At 45.5% G+C, this 15,494-nt stretch overlaps 1 protein-coding gene across 3 annotated transcripts in view; it reads right to left on the bottom strand.

Annotated features, from left to right (window-relative positions):
• Positions 1-352: 352 nt before the first annotated feature.
• NFATC1 (nuclear factor of activated T cells 1) overlaps positions 353-15,494 on the bottom strand; it is a 111,479-nt gene continuing 96,337 nt past the window's right edge. For all 3 annotated transcript variants that reach the window (XM_040588070.1, XM_040588072.1, XM_040588071.1), the window contains exon 10: positions 353-2,927. In XM_040588070.1, coding sequence (XP_040444004.1) covers positions 2,878-2,927 — 50 coding nt within the window. In that variant the 3' untranslated portion in view covers positions 353-2,877. The remainder of the gene's footprint in view (positions 2,928-15,494) is intronic.

The following is a 15,494-nucleotide window of genomic DNA, read 5'->3' on the forward strand; positions in this document are numbered from 1 at the left end:
GATGCAAAGCCTACCCTTAGCAACCCACTAGTTTCAGAAATAGTTCCAGGAAGAGCGAAAGAAGCTTTTGTCCAAGCAATATAAACAGATGCAAGTACTTTGTTGCATGGTTAATAAGGTAGTTTGTTTCACTGCCTAAAATCCATCCAGAAGGCTCTTTTTAATCACCAGAATCACCCCTGGCAAAAGCTTTTCTGCACAGACCTATAAGGACTATGCTGTAAGTTCAGAGCATTGTGGCTTTTTGGTTTTGCTTTGTTTCCCAAAAGGGTTGATGAAAACCATTTTCATAAACTGACAGCAGCAACTATAACACACGTACAAAAACAAGATAGCAGTCTCATACAGGAAATATTTCTGCTTTCATTTTTATTTTATGAATACATATACAAGAGATGCTTAATCTTCCATTATCCAGGTTTAAAAGTAAACAGGTTTGGTTGGTTGGTTGGTTGTTTTTTTCCAAAATAGCTTAGAGAAGGAAAATAAAAATAAGGATAAAGGAGGTGCAACATATCCAACCCATACAGTTGAAAACCTTGCTAAAATTACTGCTGAAATAGGAACATGTGGAGGGTGCACCTCCGTGTGTGTGTGTGTGTATCGTCCTGTATCGTAAAAGCCTCACCCAAGGTATTTATGTATATGAATAAAAAAATGCTTTGGCATAACCAGAGATTCCTCCATGCACACTCTGTTGACATTTCTGAAATACTGAGATAATAAAATCTGAGAATTATATCATATATCATTTTCTCTCCTTGGCAGCAACATCTTTAAATGCAGGGGGAAAATGAAGAATAGTCTGTTGACAAGAGACTTTACTTCCATACTAAGATGGTTACATTAGCAGGATGCAGCAGGATGCAAACAGCTTCAAATAGAAGAGATGGAGATATATATTCATATATATATGTATATAAAGTAAAAATGCTTATTTTATATCAGAAAAGAAGATTTGTCAAGGTAACATAAAATGAACCACTCTAAGACTAGCTTCCAGCAAAACATTTTGCTTTATTGGATCTATTTTCTGGCTACAAGTCAAGCTGACATCTGTCAAGCTTTTTAACTTTTCATATGGCAGTCTATAAGAAATATTTCATGCAACGTCTACAACGCTAAATACAGGGTAAATAACTGGGATTAAACAGCTGAAGAATAACAGACCATTATAAGGACCGATAACAGCATATTATGTACAGATAGCCATATTATATTCTCATGTCTTCACAGTAATGTGCAAATGTGACAAATATGGCTTTAATTTTTTTTTTTTTTCTAAAGAAAGTAAGACATAATTATACAGAATAATGTTTTAAAACGCTTCGGAGGATTTCACCTTGTGAAACCTGTTCCTCGCCACTGCATGAGGTGGAGCCACCCCAGCACGGGAGTAGTTCAGCGCTATTTCCAGGAGGGGGCACAGATTCCTAAGGCACAATATTAATGTTAAACATCGTTAATTTAAGTCATGCTATTTTATTGTAGTTTTGTTTTTATCTTTTTGGTTATATGAAATAATAAGTTGTTGCTAGTTATATAATAAGCGGTTGATTGTAAAAAATACAATGTTAAAGGCTACACTACATGCCTACCTGTAGCTCCAGAAACATTAGCTAATCTGAAAACACACTATACAGCGCTGCATATTAAACCCTTGCGGTTTTTTGGTAATATTCTTCTTCATACATGTAGCAGAGAGTTATAAGGCTTCTGCGGAATAATAACATTATAACTGAACAAATATTTTACACTCTTCCATAATGGTATTTACAGTTACTATAACTCATATTTTGTCATTTGGTAAATAACATGTATCTTGTATGCATCCTTCTTGCCTATCTAAAGTGCTTGCTTAACTGCATGAGGAAAGAAAATGCATACCTGCTTCAGGTGCAACAAACCCTCAAAAGAAGTAGCTGAAATATTTGTTGTGGATCTGAAATGCATTCTCAGAAATTGAAATTATTGCTAAATTCAGTGCCCTCACTAGGCAATCATCTATATTATTTGTCATATATAAATATATGCATATATACTAGTATGTATGTACATGCATACACATTCATCTATCATGTAAAAGATAGATTTCAATTTTTTGTCCATCAACCTTTTTTATTTTGTGCTATTCAACTCACTTGTGCTATGACTGAAGCTGGATTAAAATCAAAATCTTAACATGCTACTACTAACAATCCTATGATTCATTAGCACGTAATAAAGACAATATGCAAAAGAAAGCTGAGATGATGACAAATCAGGAGTCTTTTGAAATGCACTGAGAATAAGGCAATAGGCTGTACATTACAGCAGAGGAAAAGCTGAAGAAATTCTGGAATTCATCCCTGCTGGAGTAGGGATGGCTACCCCTACTTTGCTGCAGAGTCCTATGCTTTTTTCCAATATCACTCTCCAGAAGGCAAGCTCTATAGTTTCTGCACCTACCAACACTTTAATGGTAGCAAATTCAAAGCTTATTAAAAACGCCCTGATGCCACAACCTGGTAAAATAAGGCACTTCCAGGGCTGTATTCCAGCGGTGCCATGCCAAAAAAAGATTAGCACTGGGAAGAAGCACTCAGATTTTGCTGAGTTTCCTAGTTTTGTCCCATGAAATGCGCCGTCTCGGAGCGTCCTCTCTCCTCTTTCTGTTGAGATGATTTTCTTTAAAGGAGCTGTTTCATCAGCTGAAGTTGAGGAGCTACTTCTTTGTAAGCAAGAGGTAAATCTTCAGTTCCTGACATTCAGTAAGGTGGAAGATCAGAGTGTGGTACCAGGCAATGTCTTCAGTTTATTCGGTATCTCTCTACTTGGGCTGACACACCAGCCAAGTCAAAAGTGAGGGGGGGGTTCATACTAGGTCCGTATTGAAAGCTATGAATGGACATTGGTACTGGAAAGGTCATTCCTTATAATTTCATTTACTGCAAAGAAAGAAGACAAGAGAAAAGGCACTGATTAGCATCCCATTGCTGCAGGAGGGTCTCTTCAGTCCACAGCCCCCCCAAACTTGCATCCACTCCTTGACAGCGTCAGTACAACTCTGGACAGTAAGCGTAACATCACAAAGTAGCTTGTACAGGCTGATCACAGTGCAAAACAGCAGGATTAACCAAGGTTATCAACATGCTAAATACCATGTAAAACCAGGCATCACATGAACAACAGCATCCTGGATCCTCAATTGCATTAAACATATTTAACATTTCAAATGAATTACAGATAAAACATTTCATTTGCTCTTGAACCATCTCGGAAATGTAAAGCAAAAAGAACCGCAGGAAATCTTAGAATAATCTACCCCTTCCATAAAAAGAGCCGTTTGAAAAGTATGTCACCCCTGGCAATTACTGATGGCAGAGAGCTGCCCGCCACCAAACCTGGGTACGTGCAGGTGCAATGCCTACACAGAATGCAGCTTCACGTGCTGTTTTTTTCCACTGTGGGATGATAGCAGGGAGAAAGAAAAAGAAGAAGAGAAGAAACTGCTGTGCGCTTGCCCATTCCCTGGAGCTTATAGTGCGTGTGAACAGGCACCTCCTCCCGTGGTGACCGGCACAGGCGGACATGCAGCCTTCACTCCTGCCCAGATGGGCAGGTGGGAGCGACAGGCCAGTTCAAACCCTTGGCAAGAGTCAAGAGGAAAGAATAAACAAGGCCCACTATCTCGGCATCGGCTGGTCAGACTGCATCTCCACTGATAAAAGTGCTGTTTTCTTTATTCACAAGCCGTCTTTCACTCTTCTCCCCCTCCCCGGCAGATGATCAAGCAATACAGTTTCCCACACTACAATTATGGCCGTTTATCAGCTTGTGATTTTTGGCAGATGGACAGGAAATGAGTGAGCCTGGCAAAGGCCATCCACGCTGGCCTACACAGCATCTCTCCGACTTCCACCCGCCTCCCTACAGCCACTGCCACCACCTGATTTACATGAAGACAGACGAAATGCCATCACTAGGGCTATCGCCACTCCAGAGTTTCCCCGACTTTGCTGGGAGTGGGAAACACATGCCCACGTCATGGAAGGACCACGGAAAAGCCCATGTTTCCCCTTCCTCGTGGGCTGCTGTTCACAACCATCCAGATAACAAAACGTGTTTACTGGAAAAGTCCAAACCTGTCTAAAGCCAACTTCCTGAAGCAATTAGTAGGGTTTGGGTTTTTTTGGTTGGCTTTTTTTTTCTCTTTTCTTTCTTTTTTTTTTTTTTTTTTCTGCAGACCTATTGCCTGTTTAGTAATTGCAGCACATGCATCAGTCAGGATTTGTGTCACAGGTCCTGGCCACTGAAAACCACTTCTGCCAATGGATACGCACACAGTACTTCAGAAAGGAAATATCAGTTGTGCTTGTAACTACCTATTTGTGGCAGCAAGCTAAGGGCGGTATGGAAATGAGATGTGAAGACAAAGCAGTTCTTTCTCTTGAGAGTGCTGTGGAGTTCATCTTCAAAATTACTGAACAGCAGAAACAAATGGCAGCAGCAAGCCCTGCTGTGTGGCACAGGCTGTCCTGCAACTCCAGCACTGCGCACAGTGCCACCCCACTCACAAGCTGCAAGGCTCTGGCAGCTTTCGGGACTGAGTCTCTGACTAGAATGCAAGCAGAGCACTTCTGCTTGGGATGATCTGTCCATGCTGCTTTCGTAAAGATTGCTTCTTTGATAAGCTTCTCAAAGCAACGCTGGGTGTGCAGCAAAAACACACGGTGGTATCTTGGTGGTGAGCACAACAACAAAAGCAAATCCCCACCTGGGCCAGCCAGTGTCTTTGTTTCACTAACCCTCCCTCAAAGATTCTGTTATATCAAGTAAAATTAGAGATACTACTCAAGGCTATCTTTGGTCTTTGTACAGCTAGTTTGTGCTTAGAAACATTAAATAATAAATATTCACAGCCCTTCTGTAAAATGTGAACCTAAGTATCACCAGTATTTCGCAGACAGGGACAGGCAGGTAAACACCAAGGAGCTCCCCATCTCAGTCAGGTATCTTGAATCTCAGACTGATGCTATAGCACATGCTGAGCTACTCTTACTCGATTCATTCAGCAAAACTTTAAGAAGTAACATCCCCCAGCCCAATAGCCCATGCTTTCCCCTATTAAAGCGTTTAGTAAAAGTATTTCAGAAGCTATTTTTAAAAAAAGTATTTGATGACATGAGGTTCTAAGAGCCAAAGGTCCATCTCCAAAATTGGATTAGGCGCTCAGAGCTTCCCTTTCCAGCCACACTGGGTACCCTCAGCATCACTCGAGTGCTGCAGGACACGTGGTCTACCCATGAGACGGAGTGACTTCTTTCAGCTGGGAGCCCATCTGCCTTGGCTTAGCCCATGGGACCACCACAGTCCTTTGGCCAAACCCTCTCCAGCTCTCAGCAGCCAAGCCAACCTGTCCCCAGATGAAATTACTTAGCCTTTTGTTACCATCTCCAACAGGATACAGAGTAGACTTTCAGCTTTATTGCTCATTTTTATTACAGGTTACTTTCTTAACAGAAGCGGGCTTCTGCTGCTTGGATGAGTGGCAGTCAAGGCTGGTGTCCTCGTGTACCAGCATCTGACAGATGTTCAACCGCAGTCACCAGGGCAACGTCAGTGTGGATTTGGGAGACAACTGAACCCCAACCAATGCACATCCGTTGCCCCCGGATCTCACAATCAAACAGGGCCAAATCCGCCAGGAGGACGTCCAGCATCCCTCTTCCCCATGGTGGCCCAAGGATGGAGTGGCTTCGGCACAGGTTTTGTTTTGTTTCACTGTCGCTTGTTCCCCTTCACCCACTGCAGCATCAAAAATAATAATAAAATTTCCCAATAACACAGTGGAAAAACCTACAGAGGACAGAGTTGCACACAGGTGGCCCAGGTGGGGCAATACATGATCCAGCAAAGTGGTCGGTCTTGTAGAGGTCGGCCGCCAGCAGACAGCACTGAAGACCAAGCTGAAAGGGGAAGTGCTGGGCGCGGGCTTTCCTGCGCCGCCTGCCCTGGCACCCTGGCAGGGAGGAAAACCCTCCGGCAGGTGGGAACAGGGGAATCCAGGCTGCACGCACCTGAGGGCTGCACTGGGTGATGCTTACTGGCTTTGGCTGGAAGGATGCTCCCCGCTACCTCCAGCCGCACCATCCAGCGCTCCCATGAAGACTCTCCTCTCGCCCTCCAGGTCTGAGAGACGGATGTTGAGGGAAAGCTTGTTGGGGGGCGGGGGGAGAATGTAGTGTTGGTCCAGTCAAAGTGACATGAAAATACAGATCACATTTCTCAAATAGTTACAAATGTCTTTAGCATCAACATTTCTTATTGCTTATTTCTGGAAAATTTGGTTCTTTTAATACTAAAAAACATATTAACATTTTTGTTGCATGTTAGGCAATGTCTTAGTTTGGAACAAATGTAATGTTTTGGCATGTTTTGTTCGACCCACAACTGTGGTGGTTTTTTTCTTTTGGCAAGAAAACATCAAATTTTCTTGTTGTAGATTGAACTAAGATTGTCCTTCCCATCAATCAAAAATTATGTGACTGAAGTACGGCTCTGCTGAAGCATCCTGTATGTCCATCCATGCCAGTGTTGCATCTGCCACAACAGCCAGTGGCCATTTCTTTGGAAGGAGCGTAGGAACCAGGCACACCTCTGGGGATGCTTTCTCTAGGGTATCATTAGTTTGCCAGAGGGCTTCGTGAGCAAGAGGAGGTATGCATCCTTGTTTCTAGTGAACTTTGATGAATTTTCTCCCATGAAGTCTTCTAAGAACCTTCTGAACCTGCTTTGGCCTTCACGGTTTCCTGCAGCAACAGGTACAACAGTTTAAGGACGTTATGGCAGAAAAGTACTTCTTATTGTTTGTGTTTTAAATTTGTTTCCTGATAATTTCATTCATGCATCATGTGAACAACCTGACTGTTCCCTGTTCACCATCTCCCTTGCTGTCCATCATGCTCCTTCCCCTTGTTATTCTCAGGGCTCCACCAGGTCCTGTAGGATCACAGCAGAACTCCGCAGAGAGGTGGGATACACTGCTTGTGCAGAGAAAGTAACGGGTATTTTCCCCCTAGTTCTCACCTTTGTAACAAAATATTTATTATATACTTGAGAAAAGTCAGGTGGTTGCTGTCTTGAATGCTCAAGTTTTGGCTTACAAACCGGTTACTACAAGGGGATTGTCTGAGCGCCACAGAACAGCAGTATTCAGTATTTTGGCTGGGGTTTGAGCTTCATTCCTGAAGCAAATGCTGGTCTTTGATTCCGCTGCTGCCTGGATATGTGTCCTTTCATGTCTGTAGCACCATTCCAGGAGTAGCTGTGTTTTGATGGAGCACAACATTTTTCACAGAAAGGTTGCAAAGGCTTTACATGCATTTTTAAAACAACATAACCCGAGTACTCAAAAAGTCCAATTTTATAGACAGTACAGAAAAGACCCAAGAAACTACCTGGCTTGCCTGAGGTCCTACATACAGCTTAGCAGCAGATCTGGAACATCACGCAAATTGTTTAATTTTCAGTGCCTAGGTTAGCACAGCTCTTCCCTTAGAGCAACAGGTTGATCCCTATCAGATTAAACAGCTGAGCACAATGGTTTACAGCACCTTTGTCATCAGATTTTTTTCATTGTTTTTCTGCTGGCTTTGGGGAGGGGGGCACTGTCACTTTCATAGCTAACACCTACAGTTCCCCACAATGCCTTCCCCAAAGTGATACTTTCCATTGTCATGTTCAGCTTTTCCACTGACAGAAAGTCAAAAAACTAATAGTGCTGAGAAATGCAGGTAACACGTGACCTCTCTACCTGTCAAGGCATCTGAAAGAGGAACCTTTCCTTTGCTAAACAGCAGATGCCACGGCAGCAGGATGTGGTGAGCTGTTACACCACATTTTAGTTTAATAAGGAGTTTTTTTCTTCTTGTATTTAATTTTGCTTTAAAATGCCCTTGCAATGGAAATTTTTGCTTTGCTAATTAGCAAAATCAGTGTCTTACCGATGCAACAGTTTGGGTTCCTGCACAGAACAGGACAACCAGATCTATCTGAACAAATGTGGGTTCCATATATAGACGTGAACTTCATAGGAAATGGAGTATTTTTAACATTTGGTGGCTGTACGTGGATTCCATCAACTGGCAAAACTTTACATTTCTGCAGATTTCTGCTCTCCTTGTATCTGACTGCTAATACGGATAACACTGTGGCCTTATGTTAACGAAACACCTGCCCTTCTGAGACCAGGTCCTGCCTTCCAGCCCAGACACCGGCCCCGCGCAGCTCAACGAGGTCCCAAGGTCAGCGGCGCGGGGAGGTGGCACGGTCAGCGCGCTGCCCGCCAGGGGAGCCTCAGGGGCTACAGATACCAGAGTCTGGGAGGCTTCACGCTCCTGAAGGCAAATGTTCCCAGCAGTCTGAAAGATGGAAGGTGAGCTGAGAGCCATAGTCAAACCCACCGTTACCAAGAGCCGAGTCTACGGTTTTGGGAGGGAGCGATGGTGCTTTGAAAATGTATCCCGTCTCCGTTCACTTTGTCAGCAGTGCCACCAAGGCTCCGGGTTAAACCAGTGCCTCTTCACACATGGCACCACAGGCTGCGCACGGCGACAACCATCCTTCCACTGACTTCAGCCTGCTTCGGCAGCAGCGGAGAAAGGCTTGTACGAGGACGCCGAGCAGCGGAGCCATGAGCTGCTTTTACTTGCACCCCCTTCCAACTGTGTGCTTCTCTTTCACAAGCGAGCTTTGTAGCTCTCCACTCTACTTTTTTGGGGGTTTTGTTTTTAGTTTTTAATACACAGGTGAGGGGTGTGATAGAGTTGAAGCAAAAGGGCACTGAGAGGTTTTCCACAGAGCTGGCACCTTGAGACTCACTGGACATGTACCTGCCCCTGTTCCTGTGTACACAGTGATGGCACTAGTTTGGTCCCTTCAGGATGCTTTTTGGTTTCCTTACCAACAGGAAGAGCCACACAGCATGTTCCCAGGCATCTAGGGCTTCAGGGTCGCATCAAGGTTTTTTCCACAGCTGAGTAACCAACTTTTGCTTGTTACATCATGTCCACCTGCAGGCACTGGGGACCATCATCTCTACCACAGAGCAGAACCAAAGCAGGAGGCTCAGATGCTCTCTCGATGGAAAGGAACAAAAGCAACCTGCTCTGACTGGTGCACATGTCATGGAAAATACAAGTAATACCAACTGCATCTTTCAAGCTACATGGGTGAAAAGCCTGTGTGAAACTATGCCTGGATCCTGCTGTGTCCTGACAATAATGCTTCACCTTTCAGGTGGGTGTAGCTGCCCAAGCAATGTGGTGCCATGTTTGGACACCACGTTTGGACTGTGTTTGACAGCGGTCAGACTGCATAGGTATCAAAGTCGAGCAATCTCCAGAAAAGAGCAGCAGTCCTGAAAGCAAACCTGCCTCAGTTTGGCTCATCATTTTTGCCTTCCAGCAGAATCCACGAGCTCAGGTCAAGCCTTATGTTGGTGCAACCACAGTGACATCCAGGGGAGGGATCTCTCCACGTCCCTCATTCCAGAGCGTGGAGGTACCCCTCAGCGCGCTGTTTCCCGGGTCAGGCACAGCTCACTGCTTACGAATGGTACGGAGTGGGGACTGTGTCTCCCTCTCCGCTGGGTAGTTCTGACCACACCATCACTACTCAGCACATGAACAGGGCAGGGAAACATAACTCTGGAGTGAGTTCACAAGTCTGACGCTGACACCACGCTACCTTGTAGAGTGCTTTGTAGCATGACGTTCACTTTGCTGTCTGTAATTACTGCCCTTGGATTTTTCCACTGGTGATGCCACATCTTGCTCCATCAGGCTCCTGTGCTCTCGCATGCCCTTCATTTCAGATGAAATGCCACACATTAGCATCACTGAAGAGGAATTCAAAGTCGCAAATAAATGCAGAAGAAGCAGAAATACAGGAGGAAAAAATGCTTTCCCTTATCTCCATGTACAGATTTTATTTAAAGAGAGAAAACACTAAATATAGACACATACACAGCAAGTAAAGAAATGCAGCTCCTGGTATGACCTCCATCACATGAGTAAAATCTTGCAGTTTTTATCAGGGTATCTACTTCCTCACTACTAATAAGCAGCACTCCTCTCTGACATATGAAAGCTGTAACAAACAAATCACTGAAAATAGATAGGGCTGTCTCAGAGAAGTTCTTTTTTCAAAGCTAGTAAGTACTGTCCTGTGAATAATAAGAAAAAATCAGAAAATAGTGGTACAAATTCCTGAGGTGCCAGCCTGTAATGCGAAACTATAGATCACATTGAAGCTTACTGAATTAAAAACCAAACAAAACAAGTCTTGTGAAGCAATGGAAAGTATAACTTCACACGTTCCATAAAGAAGTCAGATCTTGTATTACCTCAGGTGTCCTGGATGCATTTAAACCTTAAACTTATTTTTATCTGTTTAACCATAATAAGCCACCACCACAGGGCATGCTATTTTTGGAGACAGCGAACAGGACAGTGGAGTGAGGGAGTGACAACAAGTAGCAGGCTTTAATAAAACACGATCCTCCCATACAGACGTCGCCTTGGCACGATGGATGGCATTGTTGTGCGTGACAGCCATTACCCTGGTGGCACTTTGCTACCTGCTCTACCTTCCACTTTATTTAGCCCAACAGCTCCAAATAATGTGGGATCCCCCACGGTGGCTGCGCTGCGGAGGGCTAATGGGAAAGGTTCCTTGCTGCGGTGCGATGACAGCAACGTGTGGCAATAATTTAACTGGGGCTTTTGACTAGGTGCCCAGACTAAATGAGTCCCATCCTATCGCACCAAAACTCCCGGGTCTGGATTTTTTTTTGTCATCCCTCCCATGTGCAACACTGGAAACGCCCTGCATCTCTTGCTCTGCAAACACTTAGGGGTGAATTCCCCGGCTGCTGGGAATTAGCTCAGGAATCAGCAGAGCCGCAGTGATTCCCAGCATACTGGGGTCTAAACTCTGGTTTGTTTTTCCTCTCGGCCTGAGGATGGCTGCACTCAGCCTGGCTTAGCTTTTATACCAAAGAACCAGAGAGTCAACAGGAATTTTCAGTGGCCCTCAGACAGGCCAAGCTTGCCCGGAGCAGCTGGGGTCCTGGCGGCGTGGAGGCTCTGGGATCTGCTGTGGTGTGATGTGAGCCGTGTTTGACACGCGCGTGTGAGGGCAGGGCTGGGCAACAGACAAATAAACCACACTTTAACCAAAATTATGTGTTTACGTTCCTAAGAGCATCTGTAAGGGAAACAAAACAGACATGTTTTATGTTTTACACAGAATTTCCACATGACAGGAGGACTGCGCAAACGCTACCTAAGGCAGCCAAAACCCGAGGCCGGTGGTGCTGGACGCTTTGTGGGCACCACTCAGGAAGGAATAAGGAAGAGCCTGCACCGCTCTGCTAAAGACAACCGAAACCTGCCCCTGCCCTAAGAAATACAGTAATACAGACTGATCCTGGGGATCAGTTTTACTTTCCAGTTTAGCACCCAGAAGTAAAATAGTGCTGTCAGACCCCGGCATTCAAAACTCACGAATCACGCCCTGAAGTATGACGACAGTGGATTCAAATTCGAAATAAATTTTAAGCAATTCTGATTTACCTGGTTTTTAGCCTCCAGACAACTCTGGCAGTGTTTATTAAACTCTGAATGTAACAGGAACAAAACTTCCTTTTTTTCCTTTTTACTCAGATAGTTCTGAGAGGTTTGCTGCACCTCACCACCAGCAGTCAGCTGGGGCGCAGGCAACCCCCGAGACACGAGGCTCCCAAAGCATCCCACTGCTAGAAGAGCAAGGCTGAAGCCCCCTTGACAGCCCCAAGGGCCGGCAGCTCCCAAAGCTTACAGGCCGTGAGTGGGAGATGGGGAGTGGGTTGGCCCACGCTGCGATGCTCAGAGCCCACCCATGCAGGCTGCCACCTGGGGACCTCCTGCCCTGCTGAAGGGGCAACCCATGCGTGTGCATCCAGCCCAGCACTGGGCATTTCTGCCAGCAGTTGGCACCAGCCTTTGGGACCTCACATGGCAATAGGAAGAAATTAAAAAGTCATTATTTTAGTTATCGGATGAGAGAGGCATAACACAAATACTTCAGCTAATATTAAATTATCAGGCAAATGATGAAAAATCTGTATCTTTATTTTGCAAGTTCTCTCAAGCCACGTGATGAAACTTAAACTACTGCTAGACTGAAAGCCAGCAATTTAAAACCAGCAGGTTGTCCATAATCTACTAGTGTACAGAATCACCCTGCACAGACAGGGGCTCAAAGAGTAGTTGTGTGTACCTTTCCCCGTAACACCAGGAGGAATTTCTCCGTGTGGTGGAAAAGTGACAGATTAGCTTTAGAAAAAAAATAATAATCCTGTGGGTACAGGAGGAAAACAGCGAACAAGAGAGGATCCATAATCTCTACGACTTACTGATTTCAGCATTTTAAAAAAGCCAAATACGACTGAATTTCTCTATCGATTATACAATTATTAATCTTTTCAGAAGCTTTTCCAACATTGCACATAATGAGCAATTCATCAAAGCATATTAGCTGCCACAGAAGTTGCATTCAATATAAAGGGGTCATTAAGCTTCTTGTAATTGCATACTACTGAAGCTTTTGTTAGTTCTAAATCAAATCAATGGGATGTGCACGTATGCTCTTTAATTGACTTTATGTAACAGCAGTGTGGCCCCTAGTGATTATCTGGAATCCTCCAAAATGAGCCACCTTGCACTGCTGTTCGTAAGAAAACACCTCATGTGCACCTCAGCATATCAAATAAAGCAAAGAAACAATGAATGGAAGAAAGAAGAAAGAAGCACCTTGGGTCACACCGGGGTATTTGGTGAGTGCCCTTTTCTTTCTGTGGCTGAGAACAACCAAGAAACTTGGCTCTTTCCCCACTCAACCAGCCTCCAAGTCTGACGGGTTTTGGTAACATTGGGCCTCAACACCAGAAGTGTTCTGGAGACAGGCTAAAATAGGGTCAATCTGACCTTTTCCTGAGCAAGGAGGGTTTTTTGGTTTTTTTTCTAAATGGACCCCATTCACCCTGTTATCATCATCATCATCATCATCATCATCATCATCAACACCTCTCTCCTTTACAGCCCTTTCCATCAGCAAACCTCAAAGCACGTGCTAACCAGCAAAGATCAGTGCCATTACCCCTGTCACCCAGCGAAGAGGGCACTGAGGCAGCGACAGCACCCGGACACTGCTGCGTGTGCCATACACGATGCGCCTGTGCTGCTTTGGGGGGCAGCCACTGCTGGGCCATGCTCCCACCACGGCTCTGGTGAAGGCTGAGCTTTGGCTGCCAGCCCCTGATTCCCAGGGTTTTTGCTCAGGCAGATAAAATGACGGCCATGGATGACTCAGTGAGCGGACACACGCTGCTCAAGGGAAGAGAAAGGCTGGGTGGGGCTATAACAATTTTTAATGTGTTCGATAAGGGGAAAGATACCCACCCATGAGCCTGCTAGGGGCCAGGCGGGGAAAGGTTGTGCTAACTGGCGGAAATCCTTAGGTTCCAACCCTCAGGAACACGGCCGCTAACCTTCAGCACTGGGCACAGAAGCAGGGCTGGTTCTGGGACCCTGCATGGGTGGCTGCAAACAGCCTGCAAAAAAAATGATGCAGGCAAATTATCATGTGATAGATTTGCTTGTGGCATGATGACTTGGTCACCACCATAATGCGAGCTGGACGTGATGCCACAGGATTTTGTTTTAACCACAGCAGCATCTGCTGCTGAAGAGCGCTGCCGGTCAAAGAGGACCGCGTGTCTTCCCTGCCGTGGCTCCTTGGAGAAGAGCACTAGCAGCGGTTAATGACGCTCTTCCACTGGTTTCGCACCACGGCTTGGTAAAGAACTTTTTACGACAAAACTCCAATCCAGTTTGGCTGGGAAGGTTTGATCCAAAGGCTGATGTTGGGGCGCCACACTGGAGCCGTATCCATGCAAGCTGGGCTGCAGTGGGAAGCCATCCGTGGGTGTTATCAGGCGCTCTCCTCCCCAGCACAGAAGACATAGCTGTGAAAACCACCATGTCCAGACGGTTGCTGGGACTCCAGGGCTCCTCGGATGCTAAAACCGTCTATAGCAAGCGCCTCAAATGAGAGCAGCTGCAAGAATACTCGTATTTGTACATGGTCCCAGTGCGACAGAGCTGAAAACATGGCAAAATGTCTTTTCCTCTTTCCTCCTCTCCCACATGCTGTGTTAAGCTGCAGAATGGCTCCTTATGTTGGACTGACAGAGCAATGTCAACAGAAAAAACACCAGATACGGCTGTAAAAGTTCAGTAAGAATCACAGCCGGACTCCCAAGGAAGACGAAACCTTCCCCTGTGCAGCTCAGCGCTTGATGCAAGAACTGTGCTGAAGCCCAGCGCTCTCCACCAGAGAGGAAATTTATTCTGCCCCAAGAACGAAGCTCAGCAAACCTGCGGCCAGCACCGGGGAGCTAGGAAAACGGCACTTGAGAAGCACAGGCATACAACACTCGTCTCTCAAGCACACTTAAGGACCTGAAATTTCATTCAAAATGTTTGCATTACACTTTCCAAACAACCACTCGCAATGTGCGACAGACTTCTTTTCTGCCTCTTTGGAGTACTTGGACTCCGAAGCCCTCGCTTCTCCATGGCTGAGGAATGACAGGGAGCTTGCACAGCCCAGGCTGCGAGCTGGCAGCACAGCCAAACTCCAGCAGGAATTTGGCCTGCACTCGGAGAGGTGCTCCAGGCAACAAAATGAGTGGAAGAACTTTAACAGTAACTCAGAAGTGGCTTTAAAAAATTTATTAATGCTACAGTGAAGAGAACTGGCTGCTTACGTGAGACTCGGTTAGGTCAAGTCAGCCAGCTGAGATCAGGAGGTGAACGCATGGATCCCGGAACAGAGCGGCTTTGGGAAACCCACACAGTGACACGCTGCTCGGGGGTACAGGCGGCTCCTGCTCCCCGAGCAGCTCAGCCAGAACACACAGACCCCGGGACCCAGCTGTGGGCATGCAGATGTGCAACATCTGGCTGAAGATTGCTTCAGCAGCACCCTTGTGACAGGAGCAGCCCAGCAAGGGTCAGCGCTCGCCGAAGATCCTGGGAACGTGGGGCTTTTCAGGCTGGGGCTTTAGGGACATAAAGGACATCTCATGGATGCAATGAAGGAAAAAAAAGTGAAGTGCAACAAAGGTTTGGGTGGAAGGCTGCGCAGGCAGATTGCTATTTGCTCCACACAACAGCCTTCCTCGGGCACCACACCTTTTATAAAACACATCAACATGAAACAAATTATTATCTCCAGTAGCTTCCGTCTACACACATTTCTGAAATACTTTCATTCCAAACTGTTTTGAGAGGAAACAGTATGAAGAATGGAAACCTGGCAATTAATCAGATGGAAACCTCTGTTTCCATTTTACAGAACGGGGGGAAAAGAAAAAAATAATTATAAAAAGAATACCCAACGTTAAC

This window comes from Falco naumanni, chromosome 3, assembly GCF_017639655.2.
Source record: "Falco naumanni isolate bFalNau1 chromosome 3, bFalNau1.pat, whole genome shotgun sequence".
NCBI lineage: Eukaryota > Metazoa > Chordata > Aves > Falconiformes > Falconidae > Falco > Falco naumanni.